At 44.1% G+C, this 22,440-nt stretch overlaps 1 protein-coding gene across 1 annotated transcript in view; it reads left to right on the top strand.

Moving 5' to 3' along the window:
• The first annotated feature begins 2,702 nt into the window (after nt 1-2,702).
• Nucleotides 2,703-22,440, top strand: part of LOC105698989 — a 72,792-nt gene continuing 53,054 nt past the window's right edge. Inside the window, exons 1-2 of the mRNA XM_023434958.1 lie at nt 2,703-2,761; nt 4,567-4,955. Coding sequence (XP_023290726.1) covers nt 4,595-4,955 — 361 coding nt within the window. The 5' untranslated portion in view covers nt 2,703-2,761; nt 4,567-4,594. The remainder of the gene's footprint in view (nt 2,762-4,566; nt 4,956-22,440) is intronic.

Below are 22,440 nucleotides of genomic sequence, written 5' to 3'. Positions count from 1 at the left end.
AAAATATTTGCGGAGGAAGAAGACAAATTCGCGGGGGCAATAATGAGAGTCGAATCTCAAATAACGAGAGAAGCTCCGGCGTGAGCAATAAATTGCCCACCTAGGGTAAACATTTTGTTAACGGCGTCATTGCTCGGCCTTTCGCCCCGAGGAGCGGCCATTTCCCGCCCTATCTCGTCGTTCCTCCTCCGTGTCTTATTCCCGGCGTGTAGCTAAGATACCCCGAGTCGGTAACGAGGTTACGGCGCGTGCCGTAAAATTGGACGATAGCGAGGAAACGCCGAAGATGCATCGGCGCCGGTGGGTTTCGCCGGCGCGTATAACGGGCCGCGCGTGCGGCTTAACGGCGTCGCCTCGCGGATGGGCGTGCACCATTGTTCGACCGAAAGAGGACCCGTGTTTAAGCCTATCCGCCGATCGGCGTCTTTATTAGCGTGTATACGCGCAACAAAGCGGATACCACCCAATTAGCGGGCGAACGACGCGACGCAACGCGGATCGCCCTCGTAAATCGACGGCCGCGCGACGCCCCTTCGCGAAAATCCCGCGAAAATCCCGGGAAATTCCGTTCGATGGACGCCAGATCGCGACTGCGATTCGCCCCTGATGGAGGGACATATTCAGGGGACCGTTACCTGGGGCCGCCCGGCACCGGCGCGACGCCTGGGTCGCCGTGTTCACACGTGCGTCCCCGGCCCCGACGCTCCTCGCCGTTCGCCGGCAGCCGAGCGCCACCTAAATCACTGCTAACTGATATAGATAAAGGCATTCCTGGATCAGGGATTGTGCGATCAAGTGCCACTTCTCTCATTCCACCGAGCTCATTCTTGCCGAGTCGCAGGTCCTGACACGGACGGCTTCGGGTCGTTCCAAAAGTTCCGTCATTTGCTGGCAGAATTCCTTTCCGAATGGCGAAAAATCTTCAAAAACGATTACGTAAAAGAGTGTCCTGAATTTTGACGGGAGAAATATAGTGCCTTTTGGGATTAATAGAAAAAGGGAAACTATACGTCTTATTAACCTCAAACTTTCTGGGTGTATTTAACCTTGTTTGAAGATCACACGGGTTTTCTTCTTTGGAATAAAAATATTGAACCGCTCCATAGTTATTTTTTTATTCGAAAATTTCGAATTTTGCATGATTTATAAAGATTCTAGCTCCAGGAAGTTAAACGTTCAGTAAATTTAACTGAATAATTGCAATTGGGTCCGACGATTAGTTTCGGGCATGTTACAGTTACCATTGAGAAAATGCTGTTCCAAAAAAAAAAATACATTAAAAAATGTATGTATACTTTTCTTCTACATCAAATATAATTTAAAAAACTTCCTGCTAATCAGCTATTCCAGGGCCCGTTAAAGACCTATTTCCTTTTTTTTTTTTTCATAATTCATCATTTTCACCCTGAAATAACTTAATATGTAACGAAAGTTACTTAAAAGATACACTTACATTATATATTACCGAACTGTTATCATTCCGTAATGTTACAAATCTGACAGTATTGCAGTCATATATTATTAACATAACACATAATGTGTTACATGAAATGTTACGCGTATGATACATTATTCGTTTTATAACAATATAAATGCGTAAAAAATATTAACGTAATGTTTAAGTACACGTAACATATATGTTGCATTAAATGTTACAAAGGAATTTGTAACGGTTACATCGTTGTCGCGAATCCGTGTTCGGTGGTTAACGAATGATCAAAAGAATAGAGAATTTGGAGGCATAAAAGACGTTGAAGAAATGTCACGCGTATGATCCATTATTCGTTTTATAACAATATAAATGCATACAAAATATTAACGTAACGTTTAAATATACATAACATATATGTTGCATTAAATGTTACAAAGAAATTTGTAACGGTTACATCGTTGTCGCGAATCCGTGTTCGGTGGTTAACGAACGATCAAAAGAATAGAAAATTTCGAGGTTCAGCCGAGATCCATAATTTCACGGCGAGTTCCCTTAACCCTTTGCGGCACGGAATTTTAGATAATAAAAAGACCCTTGTTGCACTGAAACTTTATCTTCTTTTTAAATTGAACAAAGTTGGTTTATTTTTATTAATAAAGGAATAACTAATATAAAAACAGAAAAAATCATAATAATAATCCAATTAAGTTTGTTGTTATAGGGTGGAACTCAAATAGTCCCACATATTGCATATTCACGAATTAAAAAGGTGGGACACTATTAATACCACCGTGCCTCAAAGAGTCAAAGGACGCCGAAGAGGTGCATCCGAGTGCCCTTAGAGCGAGCCCCACCTATCAGGTGGCCGAATCCGTTTAACGGGTCGCGTGCCGATCCATTTCGAGGCGAATTATGCGATTAGCGGAGCAGGGCCGCTCTCGATCTTGACTGGAACGAAAGCGGATTTTTCGGTAGGGCAGAAAAGGGAAAAGAAGCGACTCGGAGCGCTCGAGAGGAGGGGGAGAAGGAAGAGCTCCTTTCGCGGTGGAAGTGGAAGAGAGGGAGTCGAAAAAGGCCGTTTTCAAAGGTGGCCTTCCGCGAGCCGCACGTACCGTTTCTGTCCTCCTTAAGCCTCCGCCTTCTCTTCGGCTTAGACGACGAGCTCCGCTGCTCGTGGAATAGTCACGGCCAGGTGTATGGTGGCCGATCACCGTTACCGGCGGAGTCACCATTGCGCGCTCGGCACAGTGATTTCCAAGCGGGTGGAACGAACGCGCGTGCTCGTCCCGCAGCCTTCGCGAGTTCTTCGACTCCCTCGTAGTTCGTTCCGTGAGTTATACATTATTACTAATATTTATTTCGCCAGGGGTGGAGGGATTTGTCGACAGGTGCGGTCGGGTGGCGCGACAGGTGAGGTCGCGAGCCGGAAATCCGGACTCCTCGGGAATACGAAATTCCCGAAGAGAGATTTTTCTCGAGCTTACGGTATTTCCGCGCGAAACCGAACATATCGCGTTCAATTGTTTTATAAATTAACGATTATTTCAATGTGCGGCTTAAGTTAGAATGCGTAGAGAAATTGTGGAGAATGCGAGCGCATTTTAGAAATTTACTTCGACGTTATGAGTTTCTTGATTCACCCGATTGGTTAACAAGGGAGACGGAGATTTAAAATTTCAATTGCTTTTAGACATTGTTGGAATATATCGAGAGGGTACTAACGTGAATTTGGTTCGTGCGAACGGTTCTGGTGGTCGGTAAATAGAAACAAATGTACTGATCGTGCTAATCTCTTGGAATGTCACCGAACTAAATGTTCTTTTTCCGAAACTTAGCGTCGGTCGCGCTGCCACCGGTCTTCGCGAATTCTTCGACTCCTTCATCTTCCTTTCCGTGAGTCATACATTTATTAATATTCACTTCGCCCGTGTTGGAAGAATTTGTCGGCAGGTGCGGTCGTGCGGAGCGTGACAGGTGAGGTCGCGAATCGGAAACCGAGGTTCTTTAAAATATGCAATATCCGCGAAGAAAGATTTCGTTCCTTTTTCGTAGTTTTGCGCGGCGGGGAGAGTACTAAACTCGATGGTGATTTTAAAATGAAAAGTAACTCGATTTGAAATTAACGATACGTCATTATTTTTTCGGATGATACGATCGAGATTCACCCGATTAGGGTACACGCGAGACAGAAGTTTCGTATTTGAATTCTTTTATATCCGATATTTTAAATATCGTTGGAATAGGTTGAAAGGTACTAAAGTGAATGCGAGACAAAAGTACCAAACCGATGCCGAACGATTCCGATGAAGCCGTTGTATAGGAGGAAAACATTTTAATCGTGTAAATCTCTCGAATCGTCACTTCAGCAACTATTCCTTTTTTGAAACTCAGCAGAGCGCGAAGGATAAAACACGAAGGAACGGTTACTCGAGAGGATGACAAGAAAATGAGAGAAAAACATAAACTAATAATCCGTATACGCGTTCGATACGAATGCCGTCGAAAAAAAAAAACATATTTCCGACCCAGAAGGATGAGACGGATAATTCTATTACGTCTGTCAGAACGATACGAGCCGTCTATTAGCAAATCGATGGCCCCCCAGAAAACAAAAAGAGAACTGATAGACACAAAAAGTGAAGCATCGATCGCGCGTTTTGCTACTTAAATGACATAAAATTAAGCGATCCGTTGCGAGTACAGCCGTAACCAGGGTCATCCTCGACTAAAATAATTTCCTTCCATAACCTGTACCGAAGACAGCCGCACTTAAATGACTAAATCATGTTCCCAAAGTTGCAACCAAAGCGCGATATTTCCTTTGTTGAAATATCTCTGGGCAGGGTCGAGAGGGAATTCCCTCCTAAAAATAGTTACAATTGTCCTACCGTGCCACCTCTTAAAGTGTCAGAAAAAAATCCTTTCCGGCCCGAAAGATTTAGTCCTCGAGAGCTCCATCCAAGACACCGAATTATGCGATTCCCTCCAGACACGTTGAGCCTCGAAGCGCTCTTCATTAGACGGAACACGCTTCCACCAGCTCCCGGCTCCCAAACGATTAGTCTCCGCTCGCGAGCGTCCGATTGCTGCATTCCGCGTGTACTCATGCGAGAACCCGACTTTCTTGTTCGCAGATAAAGGAGGTAACGAAGCGGCCTTAGGATGATTAATCCCCAGTGTCGGATCCTGACGAGGACGCTACTCCTGCTCCTCGCGTCGACGCTCGCCGTCCACGGGGCCGAGCCGTCCGCGTTGTCCCCGGCCTCCGAGCCGTCCGGCGTTTCCGGCCCGGATTACACGGGCCCGTCGGCCGGCTCGGACGAGTGCGATCCAGAAATGGTGGGCTTCGAGCTCATCACCGGATACGTTTACACCGCGCCCACGAACATGCTCGAATCCATCCCGGGCACCCTCATGCTCACCGACTGTCTGGAAACCTGTCAGGCCAACGACTCCTGCCAGGCGGTCAACTACGAGACCGGCCTCTGCGTGCTCTTCAGCTCCAACGCCGACAATAATCCAGGTAAGACCGTGATCGATTACTGCGCCCGTTTCTACTTCCACGGCAAGGCTACAAATTTTACCCCAGCCGCCGAACCCACACCGGAAGAGAATCCCCTGCACGTGCATTCGGGTGCGAGCGGTAATTGCCGGTTATTAGGCGCGTTGAATTTTCAGGGATTAAGAGACGGTCTACGGGAAAGCTGAAATTGGTGTCGTGAGCAGGGTTAGGAGGAGTGTCGGATGCTTTCCTCACGATTCGTGGGTGTAATAATAGCCTTCGTTGGAACCTGATGTCGGTGGCCAATTTATAGGAAGGTCAATGTTAGCAATTCCGTCTTTGTTTTTCTCCGATGGAGATACCAACGGTTGATCTCATCGAGAATTCTTGGGGATGTCTTAAGAAAATACTATGGATAGGAGGAAATTAAGCGAAGAATTAATAAATGTTGGGTATGGTGATCAAGATATGAAAGATTATGCAAAAGTGCACCTGGTGCTTTCCGGAAAGAATTTAGGCTTTGATCGTTCCCAAATAGGGTTCTGGAAACATTTTATGGAATTGCTTGAAGTCTGACGTTTCATGAACAATATGTGACTTTTTATAATTACGTTGAAATACCTATTTTGTTTAACAAACGTAAATAATGTATGCATTCACTTTCCAATTGAAAAATTATTTTGCAATCATTCAAATTTAACATGCGTAATTAATAATTTGGCCACCGATTATAAATAGTTCTTCGATGAACATGGGAAGTTGAATTGAACACCGAGGGCTGTTGAAATGAGAGAAAAGAAAGTTCTCAGAGGTTTTGGGGTTGTGACTTTTGTCCTCGTTTGGGTAGAAAAGTGTTACTTCCGTTATAAGTTGGGGTCGAGGGGAGTCTTTTACTGCTGCTCTTTTAATCCCGGTATAAATGCTGAAGTTCCAAAACGAATTTTCATAATTAAGAATTTCTTTTTTTGTTTCATCGAAGTGAGAGTACACGGGTGTAGGAGTACGCGTAATCGTAGTTTCATTGACTTAAATAAGCATTAGAATATTTTACTGGAATAAACGTTAATTTTCGAGTTACCTCTGTCTCTACGTTATAAATTTCAATTTTTATTTATTACATCCTCTTTCATGTAAAACGAGCAAAATTCAGAAATTTGTTAAATTCTGTAATACACGAAAGTCGTGTAATCTATTTCTGCAGAAACATTTCCGAATACGAAGAGAGCTTCAGAGCGATGAAAAACGATCTCCCCTTGAAGATGAATTAAACCCCTGCCTTTAATGAGCTATCTCAATAATGACTATAATTACATAATTTTCTTGTTATTACATGAATATGGTCATCGTTATAATCAACACCGCTTACGCTTGCAAGTATTAAACGCACCGGAGATTATTATTCTCTAATTTTCCTAGCGGTTAGCCATTCTTCAGACAAACTATAATATTGAACAAAAATGTAATCAACGTTCGATAATTCTCGTAATTGACAAATTACAGGACAATTTTCATAGACAGTAGTAAAAATATACCTGCGATTAGGTACAGTTAATCAATCGGTATGTAAACCAAATATTTGTAATTGGTTTAATTAGAAGAAGCAGTGAAATTGTATCTTCAAAATCGAAATTGTAATAAAAACAAATACTTCGGAGAAAAACATTTGTCTCGGTTAAATAAAAATGACTTGTATCGAGCACAAAGCTTGTTAACGTGCAAATTAAACACGCAGTCAGTCGCGAATAAACCGTTCATTTATGTAAATAGCATTATTAATTTGCATAAAGTTCTTATTTCGACGAAACGAAAGCCGCAGATATTTATCCTCGGCCATCAAGACGCGCATTTGAATCGAATAACACTAATTCAGCTTCATTAAACTTACAAAGCTACAATTAATTCTTCAAGACATCTTAAATCATTGTTTCTAGTAGTAAATCATTATTTGTTTCAGCGCAATACTTAGTTAATGATAAAAAAAGGAACTAAATTAAACAGAAAAATTTGAAGAATCTTGTTAAATTTTCCATATTACAATTTCCTTCTCAGAAGAAAGCATCTCTGCTGTAATCATTTGCACAATGTCGAGATAGCCGTCATCGGTAAAGAGCGAGTAAAATGGATTTTCGAAACGTCCAAATTAGTCTACAGAGAGTACCGCGGAACATAGGAGATATCCTCCCAATATTTAAATGTTCGAAATTGAAAGCAGACGATACGAGCACGTACTATGAACATTCAATATTGTCTTGAAGCAACTTTTTACAGTCCGTTTGATGAAGTTCGGTGCGTTTCCGATAACACCGGGCTGAAGGGGTTGGAGGGCAAAGAGAAAAATGGAGGTCGGAAGGGAATTTTTTTGGAATTTCGCAAATTCCCCCTTTGAGCAGCTTCGCCGCGCGCAATGAGGCTTTTTCGACGACTCTCAATGCGTAGGCTCTATTTTCCCTTCGGCGAAATCAACGCGCCTGTGAAGTCTCTCTAGAGCTCTCTCTCTCTTTCTCTCTCTTTCTCTCTCGAGGGCGTGATTTTTGACGGATCTCCGGGGTAGCCGAGTGCACAACCCCGGGGTTGCTGGCGTATCCTCGTCGATACATCCCTCGGGGTCGCGCCGGAGGGCCCATTTAAATTTCTACGATGCACCTCCTGGCTACGGAAGTTGATTTTTTTCTTTTTTTTTTTTCGTGAAAGATACCCACTTCCGCAGCTCGGAGTGGAGCCCCGTCGACGAGGGAACGATCCCTGGCAGGGTCGATCCATTTTGGGGTAGGTCGCGGTAGGACGTGCATTTACTTTGCGGTAGGTCGCGGTAGGGCGCGCAGGAAGTGGGGCGAGTGTAAGGGGTGTCGATTTGCTTAGGAGCAGCGTACTCCCCGTGTAGAACGGTTTCGCAACCCCTCACTTTGCCCGGGATGAGAGGGCTCCTACGTTTGGTAATTTCCGGCGAGTCTGGAAAATCTTCCCAAAATGAAATTTCAGTCTCAGCGAGCGCGCTATTGGTCCTACCTCGGTATTTAAGTTCTACTGTTAACATTCTGCTCAATGATCTGCCATCTCAATAATCTTCAATCAAATATGAGACCTACTTTAGATCTTCGGGATTTTCACGTCAAAATTAATCGTCTTTAGAGCCCGGTCCTGTTACGTTCTCCTCATTTCCAATTGAATCCTATTTTAACTTGCTATAATCCGCTGCGTTAAGTTGCGCAATTTTGAAGACTTTAGTCTTGGTCAATCCTGCTTTAATGAATTAAAGTATAGAGGTAAATCCTTAGAATATTTCGAGTTTTTTAAATTGATAACTGCAAGCATAAAAGATGGCTTCAGATTAAACAGTGAAAGCCAAATATAATCAGGGAAGTAATGAGCAGAAGATTTTTCTTCCAGTTTTTTTTTATCTTAATTCGGGCAATCCAATGTATACATTCATTGTCGATATATGCACATTGGTGCACCGAGGCCAGGTTTTAAATGACCAAATGTGGTCCTGACAAGGTTCTACGTTAGGCCTACAAGTTTAAGATATGAAAATATCTTAAACTTTTAAGGTTTAGGATGGGACCTCGATTGAATAGAAGTTATCATTTCTTATATTATCTCAAACCCCATTTAAAAGAGGCCTACATCCAAAGGTCCTGACATCAGTAAGATCAGAATTTCAACTGGAGTTAGCTCCACTGATCCCGGCTTGAAAAAACCGTATTCCGTTGTTTCTTGAAATTTCGATACCAATCTTGGTCTACGTCGCGATGAATGACTTCCAGAAAAATCCAACCCTCTCCGTCTTCTACATTCCATGGTGACCACAATTGTGGATGAAATTTCAGTTTCATTTTCTGGGTGGTTTCGGAGGAACCCCTGAAAAGATTCGGATTAAGTCCCCGTCCTTCCGCGTGCCCTCGGATATCCTTGGACGATGTCGAAGAAAACCGCGTAAACCCTGGGGACTTTTCCAGTCAGCCGTCCGAGTCTAAACCGCAGCCGATGGTGCCCGACCTCCAGGAGCCCCTGAAACTTTCGAGAACCCAGGAAGTCGAGCGAGGTTCCGAGTGCTGATCTCGGGGTGGGTCGGCCTTAGCTGGAAAACGGAAGGGGGGTTGTTGCGTCTGGAAATACTCGGAGCCGTGAACTTAACATCCCGGGGTGGTTCGGTTCATCGGGTTTTGGGTGAGAGACGGGCCAGACAAATGCAAGGACGCCGGGCGGGGTTAAGGAGTCCCTCTTCAGGGTGGGGTACAGGAGGTGGGTACACAGAGGGCGTAATTCGATTCTCGCACTCGGAGGAACGCGGTACAGAGCACCGCGGGTTTGGTTAGCGGCGCACCAGACCAGGTCGAGGCGAGGGGCTCGATAATGCTTTCCCATTAATTTAAGATTACCCCTGGAACGTCTCCCAGCAGTCCATCGGCTCCGACGTCTCCTCGCTCTCTCTCTCTCTGCATTGGGAAAAAATTCACCCAGTCCATGCTATACCGTTAAGGGAACACACAGGTTTTACGCGGTTACATTTTTGTGCTTCACTTCGGTCGACTTACGGATAAGCTAAACGAGCAAGATATCCTTACTTTCGGTATGGCATTACCGCTATTACAAAAATGAAAACAAATGCTTGCTCGTTGGAGATACGAACCGCTGCACGCGGAGCTTTGGAATAGCCATTCCGTGCAATTCTCAACGTAGGGCGATACAGTTGTCGATGTAAATACAAACGTCGCTAACGTCGCGGGCTGTTTCGAATGGTATATCGGCTAGAAGAAATTGTTTCCACCGACGACGGTTTTCGCGGCTCCTTTCGCATCACCTTAAAAAGATATCGCTCGTCGGTCTTCAGCCTTCGAGAGCGACGCTTTACTCGTCGGAGCAAAAGAGATCGCCCGACCAAGATGCTGCGCGACGTAATAAGCCCCAGAGAGGGGCGCATTGTTCTCCGGATGAAAGTCAAGCCTTACATAATACTTTCACGCCTTCCCGATGTGTACCACTTCTCCTCGAACGAAATCAAAAGTACCTTGCCGCGGCTATATCATCCTCGATGTTGACGCTCCGGGGCTCGGACCCGCTACATCGCCTCTTGCGTAACGCCGCGAGGATTATCCCCGACTTCTTTGACCCTGTGCCGCCTTTCTGCAATTTCCGTCATTTTCATTTCCTCATCGCGCGCACCTTGCGGCCGTCGGCGCCGCTCTTTGATGGACTTTCAAGTTCAATAACGCGCACTTTCTCCTCGCGCGGCCACCATGGGCGCCGGGTGCGTGGCTTGCGTAATTGTCGGGGTACATCGACTCTTGGCATTGACCGAATTGACTTCGCCTTCCTGATGCTTGCTTTCCTGGGAAAGTGGAGGATGTAACTAAGGCTTGTGTAACGCCGTATGAACAATGCCAAGACTCTTGACATTGACCGGAGTTTATCGCCTTCTCGTTTGGGCGCAATCACTTTTGACATTAACTTGTTTTATATTTCTACAATAGTTCTATTATTTCGTTTTGTAGGTTTTAGATATATCAGGCGTTACATATAAAGCCAACACTCTAGCAAGGAAGCAATATGGGCAGGTCTACTATTTGATACATTTTTCGAAATAAATTGAATTGTTTAAAAATGGCGTCGATTGAACCGCGTTCATTTGTTTCGTCGAAGAATAAAAAGTTAGTTTTGCGGTTGACCTTTCTCAATGTCATCTGGCATTATGCATACCATAAACTTTAGGTAGCGTGACGGATAAAAGATAAAATATGTTGACAGCATATTTACATGCACAATCGAGCGCGAGGCCGATCGAATATTTCATAGTGACACTTCTGAAATCCTGACAAGGCGAGCCGACTAAACATTTAGAGAACGCGCGACAACGACGGTCGCTCATAAAGGAGCCTCGTAAAAGGATTTGCATGAGAAAAGGCAAAATCCTTGGGGAATTTAGCATAAGAAACCAGTTTTTTGGGCCCGTTATAACGGCAAGGCGAGTTCAGCGGTTTAACGGAGAGCGCTGATTTAACAAACGGAAGTGGAGGCGGTGTAACGAGTTTTGCGAGTAATGTCTTTATTAACTTATTAATGCAGGGCTGGTCCCGGGTCTCAGTGCTCGGTCTCACGCGAGTTGCCGGGCAATTGCTTTTGTTACGTGACTTTGTCAGGAGGGGCGTGAACATCTCCCGGGACCCCGCGAAGCTTCAGAGGATCACCGATTTTAGTTGATTTTTAATGGTGATTCCTAAGCGCCGCTTAACAATTAATTCCGATGAGATGAATTCGTAATGTCACCGAGTAGGGTGATCATTTAATTCCAGTAGAGGCCATACAGCCAGTCTCGAGGGTAATATCTTAAGAACTGATTATTTCCTTTGTTGCGTAACTTTTCCGAAAGGAGTGACAACATCTTGCGACATTTCACTAAATTCGCAAGATTTGTCGATCGGGCAATGTTTTTGGACGACCTATTCGCCTTATCTACGAATGAATTTCATTAATCATACCATAGTTCGAGCTGTATCGGTAAAGTCTAGCAAATGGAAAGCTACACTTTAATGGCGCGCATTGATTTAGCAAACACCAATGGTGACGGTATAACGAGTTTTGAGAGTAACGTCTTTATTAACGTATTAACGCGGGGCTTGTCCTGGGTCTCATTGCTTGGCCTCACGCGAGTTGCCGGGGCAATTACTTTTGTTACGTGACTTTGTAGAAGCAGGCGTGACTATCTCCCAGAATCTTGCAAATCTTGCCAGGCTCATTAATTAAAAGATTTTCTCGAGTGGTCCATTTTTAGGGGTTGCCCTACCCAAGTCGAAATTTCAGGTCTATTTTGAACTCACACATAACCTAAGCGAGCCCTCTTTTGGTCCTATTTCAGTCTTCTAGTCCCTCTCTCGAACTCCTGCGTGCTAGTAAATACTAATGAAATCCTACTTTAAGTCTCGGAGCAGAAAAAAAATGGAAGTATCTACCACTTTTAAGGTCTAAAATAGAACCTCGATTCAATAGAAGTTCACCTTCTCTGTATTAACTCAAAATACATACAGAGCATGCAATGAGAGGTTCTAAGTAGGATCAAAATTACAACTCGGGTAATCCTTTCGGTACAATTAGCGCATAATACGTTTCCAGCATTTGCCTCGAACATATATGGCGTTCATGAATGCAGTCGATAGTACTTAGCATCGAAAGGGTTAAGTTGTCTTATACTAGCGAATATATATATTATTATATACTAGCTAAGCTCTCTTATACTTAATACGCGTATTGTTAGCAGTATTATGGTAAAATCCGATCGAAGCCAGCACTTTGACGGGGCGCATCGATTTATCGAAGAAAATTAGAAGCGGCATAATGAGTTTCGCAAGTAGGGTCTTTATTAATTTATTAATGCGGGGTTTGTCCTGGGTCTTGGAGCTCAGTCCCACGCGAATTATCAGGCAATTGCTTTTGTTACGTGAGTTTGTCGGAGGCGCGAGAGTATCCCCTAGAATCTCGCGAAATCTAGGAGGTTCATCGATTCTTGGTCGATTCTTTGGGGCCCATTCGCGCCGCCTAACTATGAGTTATACTTATCACGTGCATTGTCAGGGCGCGCTACCACGCCGCTTCATCATGAATAATGGATACCGGTATAAGTAAGTGTAATGAGAGACGCACTAATTGAATCTTCCGGGGTGTAATTAATATAAACTATACGTATATAGCGGGGCAGGACGCGGGCATTAATTAGGCAGCGGAGACGCGAAGGTGCGGAGCCGAGCGAAGCCGTGCGGATTTTTCGAGGTCGTCGATTGGCAGTGACACCAGCTTCGTGACCTGACACTTGACAGGTGGTCACGACGCCACGATAGACAGCTATGGCGACCATTATGGCTGTCGTGACCATCGCCTTCTAGTGGCTAAGAGGTCTCTCAAGTGCTAACAACTAAAAAATGGGAATTTAAAAAGAGAAACGGCGTCTTCTTAAAAGTGTAACTTTCTGAGTACATTTGACCATGTCCTAAGAGCATACAGTTTTTTTTAAGTAAAAATCATTGAATCATTCCAGAGTTATACCTAATTTGCCTGAGTGTCTTAAAAAAAGGGTTTCTCGATGGTAAACGTATACACTAATATCTGAACAAATTGGAGAATATGAAGACGGCGACATCTTGAAGAGACCATGTTTCATTTTGTACCAGGGAACGGTTCATTCTTTGAGTTGGAAATTTCAAATTTTGCATGAATTGAACAACTTTTAGCCCTAGCAAGAGTGATCCATTGGATGTGTCGGAAAAATGTCAAGTGGTTTTGAGGGCAAGATTTTTTACAGCGATCCTTTACAACCTTTGACAGGCAGGGCTCCTTGACGTGAACACAGGAAATGCTTGTCTCCTTGAAGCTAGGATCGCCCTGAACGTTCCCACGCGCTCCTCCGGCAGTGATATCACACCGGGGCGATTTTATTATAATAATCGTAAATCGTCGGCATCTGAAAAAAGTCCTTACACGCGCAAGGAGAAATTATGTCGCGGCCGCAATCGCTTTTATGGCGCACCGCGGAAGATAGTGCGCGCCTCTCTTATAAAGGCGACGTTATTAACGGTGTCGTTCTTTTTAAGGCCAGTCATTTCTGTCACGTTGCGGATATTTATATCACGCATTAACACGATTTAACATTTTTTGCCGCAGTAAACTTGATTTTAACTCTTGCCGTACACTTCTTAGTGCGGGCACGGGCGGAAAGAAGAGCTCCGAGTATTGTCTTTATTTTCTCGAGATTTCGAGAAATTCGGCATCAACGTGAGTTATTGTTCGCTTGGAAACATTTTTTTAATGCAAAACCATGATTTACTTACACCTTTTCTCGACGAAGTTTTAACGTTTATCTACGTCATTTGCTTCCACGTTATAAAAGTGATCTGTTAATGAACACAACAAATTTTAAATTTTAAATCGCATTACTTGTTAAGTGGAACCTCTTATGGCACGATAGTAGGTGTAAGTTTGCAAACTATAAAAGGGGTCCAATTTGGGAAGACACTTTTTTTTACATTTAATTGCCACTTACATTCATCCCTCGTGTTTTAGAACTAACACCCTTTGTGTACACGTTTTTGTTAGAGCTGGTGAGTTCTTCTCAGATAATTATTGACATTTAAAGTAAAATCAATAAAATCCAAGGAAAAGATCGACATAACCCTGTGCAAAACAACCAGTACCGAACCCGAAAGGGTATGTTGGGAGAGGTTAATAAAACATTATTAATAATACCTTATCATTTTTTATAACGTGGAAGTTTCACATACAAAGCGCGCGGCAATTCTTTTATATCGGTGATATAATACATAAAAGTTAGAAAAATAGCTTTTAGACCGTTTTCAATTAAACCTCGGACTTGGACAATTTAATTAAACCATATGACGCTTCTTGCCGGACATCGGGACCGATCCGTCGATATTGAACTCGTGCGATTCAGCTCGCGCGATTAGGGCAGCTGCCCTCGTCTTGAAGACGGTGTCCATCGCTCGCCGACAAAAACGTTCGAATAATCCGGGGGGATCGCGCCATTTGTCACAGTCGACGGCAAGGAGAGGCGATCTCTTTCGACATCGGAGACGGAACGAATTCCGAGGAACGAGAGGAATCTTCCGGCCTCCGGTTTCACGGATGCTGCGGATCTCCTTGCGTCCTGGACCGCGACGGAGTGCAGCCGCGTAAACGCGATGACCATTGACAGGTGTCATTGGAAGAAGACGTCCAAAACAAGGACCGGAGGTCAATCGTTCTACCATTCGAGTCCGTGACGAGATGCTCGAGAGCTCCAAACGAGGCAGGGATATGCTGGCGGGATTACCGGAGAAAAAGCGGATCTACCAAGAGTTGCCAAAACCCGAGACCCGCGTGTCCATTTAAGACAGTTCCGTAATACCAGCTTGTCCGGTTTCCGATTCTCCGACGCCACGCGTTGGCGAATTGGGCGTGAAATATGGAAGTTCAAGAAGACAGGAAAGAACCGTGGGTATTAAGGGTACTACGATGACTCGAGTCGAAGTCCAAGTTTCACCAGTCATTTATAGAAGTTTTTCAATTTATCGTCACCGTGAGTATTTCATAATATAAGTGTACCGTTGGTACCGCTCTCGAAGAGGTCTTGTTTCATTCTTCATATTAAGTCGCTACAACGAGAAGGGAATTTGAGCAAGAAGGGCGGTAAAAGAAATTTGATAACGTAGCCGAGCTACTTTGTATTAACGATGTTGGGAACGTTCTTGTTTGTAAGAGGTACGTCGATAACACCTATCTGCTCTTACCTTAATCGGAGCTCTAGCTTCAAAGTCAACCTGCTTCCTTCGGCCTCTAAAAAAGCCGACTCTCCGTCCCCGTCATCAGTCTCGCCGGACCATGCGGAGCGAAAGGGCTTTCTTCCTTTTCCGAATAAAGTCAACTCTTCTTGGAATAACTTTCAGCTAACAAGAATTGTAGAAACAGGAAAAGTTGTGTAAGTTAATTCAAAAGGATCTCTTCATTGATTTGAGCCTTATATGTAATTAAAAATGACATGTAACTGCAATCGAACTAACTCACGTTGGAACACGGTATTATAAATGGAGGCACAAATTTTCCAGACCCGAGAACAAATAGAATATGCAAACCGGCGCTCGTGGGCGTAGGCATTTTTAACGTTAACCCCGCCACGGAGAAACAGCATATATTAACGCTGATCCGTTTGACGCGCCTCTTTCGTAATTGAATAAACCTCGCGAGGCCGTTACTCCATTTTGTAGAAGAATGGCCGCGGCGGAATAAAATAGAAAAGAGAGAAAAACGGGCGGTTAATAAATACCGCGGAGTGTTCTCGCATTTGACCCGCTTCGCATTCCGGACAAGGCGTCGAAAGGGCGCGGGGCAGGGGCGGGGGGTAAAGAATCGTCGGTGGACAATTTGAAGGTTAATTACGGCAATTAAGGCGGCCACCGCGGCCTCGGGAAGGGGCCGTGTCGGCTTCGCCGCGGAATTTCACGGGGTTGGGAGAAGAAAAGGAGAAACGGGTCGGTCCAAGTCGGCTCGACCGACGAGGGGGAAATCTTCGGTCACGGTTTGACGGTCCCTCTCGCGATCCGGCTCTCTTGGCCGAGGTTTCCCGAGCTGGGTGCTGGAATGACCATTGTCGGGCCAAAAACCCGAGGTCTGCGGAACGGTCGCCGGCCGAGCGAATTCCGCGGTCGGAGCGTGACGGCGATCGTGATCGACGCGTCGTCCGGCATCGCGTCACGATCGCGAAACCGAGACCGTTATTCGATGGGATCGATCGCTCCTTCCGATGACCTCTCTCGTGCCATCGGCGACTTGCGACCTCCTCCAGAACCCCTCGGTTGAAATTTTGGATCTGCACGGAAAGGAAGAAGTTTGCGCTCTTAACCTTTAGCCAACCGAATGGGGTGATCTCCCCGGTTTAGCTCCTTCACTTACAATATCGTGTGAGAGACGTGGTATGTCAATCGGGCCAAACGTGAACAAAACGTGTGAGAGACGTGGTATGTCACACGGGTCAAATGTATACAAACCGTATGAGAGACGCGTGAGACTTTGAACGTTCAGCCAAACCGTGAAATGGCCCGATGTATGACCGACATTTTTGTTGTTTGTGGCACATGCTATTGGAATTTAAATCGTAAGAGATCGACGTAAAACTGCCGAAATCCCGTGAATTCATGACTTTTTAATTTTAACGGACCAATGACGCCCTCTGTGACGCTTAGCTGTAACTAAATTTTTGCTCTAAAGACACGTGTTAGCTACGAGACATGCCAGCATTCTCTTGCAATTGTTGGTGAAAGTATTTTCCATATTTTCTCATTTGACTTTGTAGTATTCAATTTCTACGGTATTCTAAATTGTTTGAACTAGGTCCTGAAACTCTTCATTTTCAATTCTAAGCCTCCAAGAAGCATAAAACAGCGAAAACGTGCTCGGACCCCGCCATGTCGGTTCTAGTCCATAATAAATCAATAACTTTTTTGTGAAAAATGAAATTTCAGGAGTTTCAGGACTTACTTTAGGGCCTCCGTATTCACGTGGTAAAATTTTAAACGAATCAGTACACCCAATTCGGAGAATACCTTCCCCAAGGATTTGACTTCTCAGATATATATAAACTGACTCTTTCATATTACCTTAACGAAACGAAAGTAGTCTAAATTGTTTGAGCTAGGTCCTGAAACTCTTCATTTTCAATTCTAACCCTCCAAGAAGCATAAAACAGCGACAACGTGCCCGGACCCCGCCATGTTGGTTCTAGTCCATGATAAATCAATAACTTTTTTTATGAAAAACGGAATTTCATAAGTTTCAGGACCTACTTTAGGGTCTCCATATTCACGTGGTAAAATTTGAAACGAATCGCTACACTCAATTCGGAGAATACTTTCCTCAACGATTTGACTTCTCAGATATATATAGGCTGATTCTTTTATATTACCTAAACGAAACGAAAGACAGGGTTGATGATAAAGTATTTCCTTTCCTACAGTTGTCATTGCACCGGCAGAAAAAAAATGTTTATAATGACATTAAACGTAGATGTAATCAATGGAAAGCTTCCTGCAGAAAGTATACTCGCTGAAATAGGAAATGCAATTGTAGCCCGGGCCAACATAATGTTGTTACTGCTGGACCAAACGAGCGGTATCCAGTTTGCTGTCGCTAATAAACAATATTGCGACCTCGAATAATGTTTTTGTCGCCCCTGTAAAGTAATGGTCTTTTTATTGTCTATTCCGGAGATACGTTTCTGCACAACAATTTTGCTGGCCCATTTTCAAGGGTCTACATTTACTTCAATCTGTTAAAGTGTGTTTCAGTTGAATCGTTTTAACTTTAGTAAATATTTCACTCAATGGACCGAATATTTTAGATGGATGTTCCAGATTACCCTAATATTTGGAACGATCGGCCACATTATTTTACATAATCAATCAAAAGTTAATAACCAAGGAATATTGTCAAGTCAACCAAATATATGACTGTCCATATAATATCCACATTTTATGGTAGAACTAACAACAAAATTTGGGTAATTCGACCAAACATTTTTCTGTGGGTACTTAGCAGCTTGTGGACCTTGAATGTATTTTGAGATAATACAAAATAGGGCAACTTCTACGCAATAATGGTCCTACTGTAGATCTCGAAAGCGACAGATATTTCCAATTCGTCCACTTATAGGACTTAAGGTGATGCGAAGGTGGCAACAAAAAGATCTCGTTTATGAAAGTTTCCCTCGAACTGGGTGAACCGAATCGTTTAAACCCTCGCAACGTGAATACAGTGGCTATAAAAAAGGTCCTGACACTTATGAAATTTCAATGTTTTAAGAATTTGTTTACACATATTTTCAAAATTGTTTATAAAAAATTTAATTTCATGGGTGTCGAGACTTTCTTTACAGCTCCCATATTCGCGTTCTAAAGTTCGAAACGATTCGGTACACACATTTCGGAGAGGAGTTTCATGAACGATTGGTCCCTCGAATGCCACTTTCGCACCCCCTAAACTCGTATCAAGCAGGAGGTACAAGGTCGAAATTAGTACTCGAAAAGTAAAATTAATGTAAAAGAGGGCTCGGACTTCGCAGATTCAAAGTAGAGCCGAATTTTCGACTCGAATGCCACTTTCGCACCCCCTTAACTCGTATCAAGCAGGAGGTACAAGGTCGAAATTAGTACTCGAAAAGTAAAATTAAAGCAAAAGAGGGCTCGGACTCCGCAGATTCAAAGTAGAGCCGAATTTTCGACTCGGGCTTAGCCGAGATAAGTTCTGGGCCGCGATAGGGCCATCCGCGGGACCGGCCGGGTCGCCAGGATCACGAATGATTCACGGGAGTCCGGGGAGAATTTCATCGCTATCGCGAAAAGTCCGCAGGCCGCGGATGGGCGGGCGGCACCTGAGCGAATAAAAGTTGGCTGGGCGCCGCCTTGATGGAAGACGTTCAGCGGCCCGCTGATACCGGCGATACCAAGTTGGTCCGGTCCGAGGGACCGGAAGTTCGGCCTCGACCTACCTGGCTCCCGCATCTCGGGTTCCGGCGTATATACCTATACCCACGGCCGCCGGGCACTTATCCAACTTTCCTCGGGGACGCCGGGATCGCTCCGAGGGCCGAGGGTCGAGTCGTCGAAACGAGAGAAATCTCTCCCCTGACGAGCCATTGTCGTAATGCCCAGCCGACCTGTCGGGAGGGCGGTAAAAGCCGGGGAAAACGGAGCAATAGGCCCGCGAGCCGTGACGAATGCAAAGGAGCGAGCTTCCGGGTCGCCGCCGACCGGAGGGCCAGATCCGCCGGCCGAGCGCGCTATTTTTCACCACTTCATTGTCTCCGCGCCCCCCCCCGAAACCCCCCCTTTGGTGCCACCCACGAATTAAGGTGGCGCAAAACTGGCCTCTGAGGCGGCGCATTGTTTATAATACTCTTCTCCTAACTGGGGGCACCGAATCGTTTCAAACTTTACCAAGTGAATCTGGAGGTTCTGACGCGCGTGGAATGGCATTTATACAAAATTATTCCTTTCTCTCGGACTGCAACCAAGATGACGTTCACGTGTCTTTGATGTTTCACGCTCTTTGGAAGCTTGTAATCGTAATCGCAGACTTTCGAGACCTAGATGTAATGCTTTAGAACTCTGGAGCAACCGAACGTTGCGGATACGTGTGGGAGATATCTAGGAACGTTTCATAAATGTGTGCGGCGAAATTCTCGAATATCCCGAATGTCTTGAATATGGTGAGCTACGCGTAGTCTGTTGGTGCTCTCATACCTAACATTTAGTTGTCAAGATATACAACAAGTGACGCTTTAGTCAATTAGAATATACAAAATCGTACAATACCCGATGCAGTACTGCATAGCTGTCGGTATAAATACAAATATTGATAACGTGGTGCGCTGTTTCAGCTGGGATGTCGGTTAGAAAAATGTTCTACCGATGTCTATTAAATTTCTCGGTGCATTTTACATCATCTTAATGACTTTTAGGAGGGGGATTTCCGTAAATTTCGGGGAATTATTCGATTCGCGATACGGATACTTTCTTGCTTTCTGGTTCCCACCAAATGCACTTCCTAGTAAGTATTTTTCTCACATGCCGATAAAAGTATATCGCTGAATGTATGCAATTTGCCATTGTTCCTTTGTTGACGTTAACGATTATTAGATCATCCTCGAGGACATTACGGGATATTATTTTATTACAGGGGCTTGATTTAATTTGATCCATCAAGAATTGCTAAATTTCAAGGTACTTTAAGATGAAATAGGTTTTTCTTGTTTGAATACTGAAACTCGACGAGGAATTAGTTTTAATATAGACAAAAATGAATTCTTTAACATAACAGTGCTTCATTAATATTCATTTTTTTTAAAGTAAATTCTCACCTCGGTTTTCTAGTCCATCGATATTTAGTCGTCGATTGTATTGAATGATCTCTTATATTTAGATATTCAAATATTGATTACATTCATGCCGAGTACGTGACCAGAATTCCGAGCACTCCGTGAACGAGATTCTCAATTCCTTTTCCTCGAATGCAAATGCCCGTGTCGTATTATATCTAGAATTTGAAACATTGCAAGCTGATGAATTTGAAATAAAATGCATTTAAGAGATTTGTTACTAATTTCTTCTTCACTTTTGCATGAAGTACTATTTATCACGCTTGACAGATATAGTTGATTTGAACTTCCTACGAGGAGAAAGTGATCCGCGCAAGTTAGATAAAAATATATTTAGTGACATTTCTCTAGAAGATATTTTTCTGGAGATTTTTAAAGCGGTTACTAACTTCTTCTTCATTTTTGCATGATGTACTATTTATCACGCTTGACAGATATAGTTGATTTGAACTTCCTACGAGGAGAAAGTGATCCGCGCAAGTTAGATAAAAATATATTTGGCGACATTTCTCTAGAGGATATTTTGCTGGAGATTTTTAAAGCGCTTGAGAGAAGGCATTTCGACGCATTCACGTAACTCCATGAATATCGACGAATGTATTTTCTGTCATTAATACATGCATCTCTTGCGTGACATCCAATACGGATTGGCTCATGCGACTGTGACACGAGTCCAACAAGAGCCGCTGACTATCTCACAGGAATTATCGAGAAGTGGATCAACTGACCGAATGCGGTTTGCTTCCTTATGCACGTCCACGCTCGCTTAATATTAGCGTTAATCCGTCAGGTTATCGATTATCGCAGTACTGTCTACAGCGACTTAACTCCGAAGTGCAGGATGACGTGCGCGCACGTAATTCCGTATCAGGAAGCTGAATCAGTTAGGCCATGTAGAAACAATTTCTTCGTTTCGCGGGATTTAGCAACGTCACATCTACTTAACCATAAAATATAGCGAGCCATTCGAGTTCGGCCGACAGTCTAAAATAAGGTCTCTTTCCCTGGCTGACGAAAAAGCTTATATAAATCGGCTCAGAATTCTGAGACCTCATCCGGCATGCAAGACACACGTTCCTCGTCCCGCTTTCAGGATGTACTTTCCATTATCATTTTCTTTCTATTCACGGCGAGAGGAAAAAAAAAGTACTCCGCGATAAAGCAGTACCTACCCGTGCGGCATTATCATACCGCTATTATGGGGGAATTTGATTTATTTCAAGGCAACGGTGTTAATTCCGCATCGATTATTTCTTAACGAGTCTCCGCAGTCTATCCACGATATCGTTTCCTATGAGCACCGGGTACTCCACCATAATCGCACGGAACAAGTGCATGGTACTTCGCAACGAGACGTTTCCTTCATCGGTGTATCATTTTTCCACCATTAATTCGATCGCAGCTTAACGAGTTTCATTTTATGACGAGATTTAGATGATGGCAATTAGATCCCGGTGCTCTAGATTATTGTTTCTTCTTCCAAGCCCACCTATTTCCTGTAAATCCGAAGGAGAGCCCGCGCCGGCAAGATAACTAGTTCGAACTGACAAAATGAAAAAGTTAACGTAACCGAGAATCTCCATCGATTGGAAGTTAGTAGGTCGCCATGAGTGAGGAAATTGTCGCAATCACAGTAATTCACCGGTATCCCAGTAAAACAGGCGAAACTATCAAGTGGATCGGAAAAAACTTAAAGAATCTCAAGAGTTTGTTAAAGATTTCGCAAATCAGTAGTATCGCTCAACCACAGGCGCAACATTTCCCCGAGTTCCAGAACTTCACGCGAGGCTTCCTCCGCTCATCAGGAAGGGAGCATTAACCCACTGGCAATTAATTAAGAAATCGGATATCCAGAAAAGTGAGAAGGAAATGGCACATCCCGGCGGTTTTCAAGTAGCTCCTCGAGATAATAGGTTTTCACGGAAGGTAGCCCGCTACTTCCGCACAGGAAATGCGAGTCCGCTCGCGTAATCGGCTAGCGGGCAAGGGCCTCTTACGAGGTCCAGGAATCGTGTTTTAAGGTCGCCTTAAGGAGGCAGAGCTCGCCGGGGCATTCTTCGATTCGACGTGTCGTCGCATTTATTGCGGCCACCCGCC

This window comes from Orussus abietinus, unplaced genomic scaffold, assembly GCF_000612105.2.
Source record: "Orussus abietinus isolate OABI.00-Male unplaced genomic scaffold, Oabi_2.0 scaffold96, whole genome shotgun sequence".
In the NCBI taxonomy this organism is placed as follows: domain Eukaryota; kingdom Metazoa; phylum Arthropoda; class Insecta; order Hymenoptera; family Orussidae; genus Orussus; species Orussus abietinus.
This window is presented reverse-complemented; position numbering and strand designations above follow the sequence as displayed.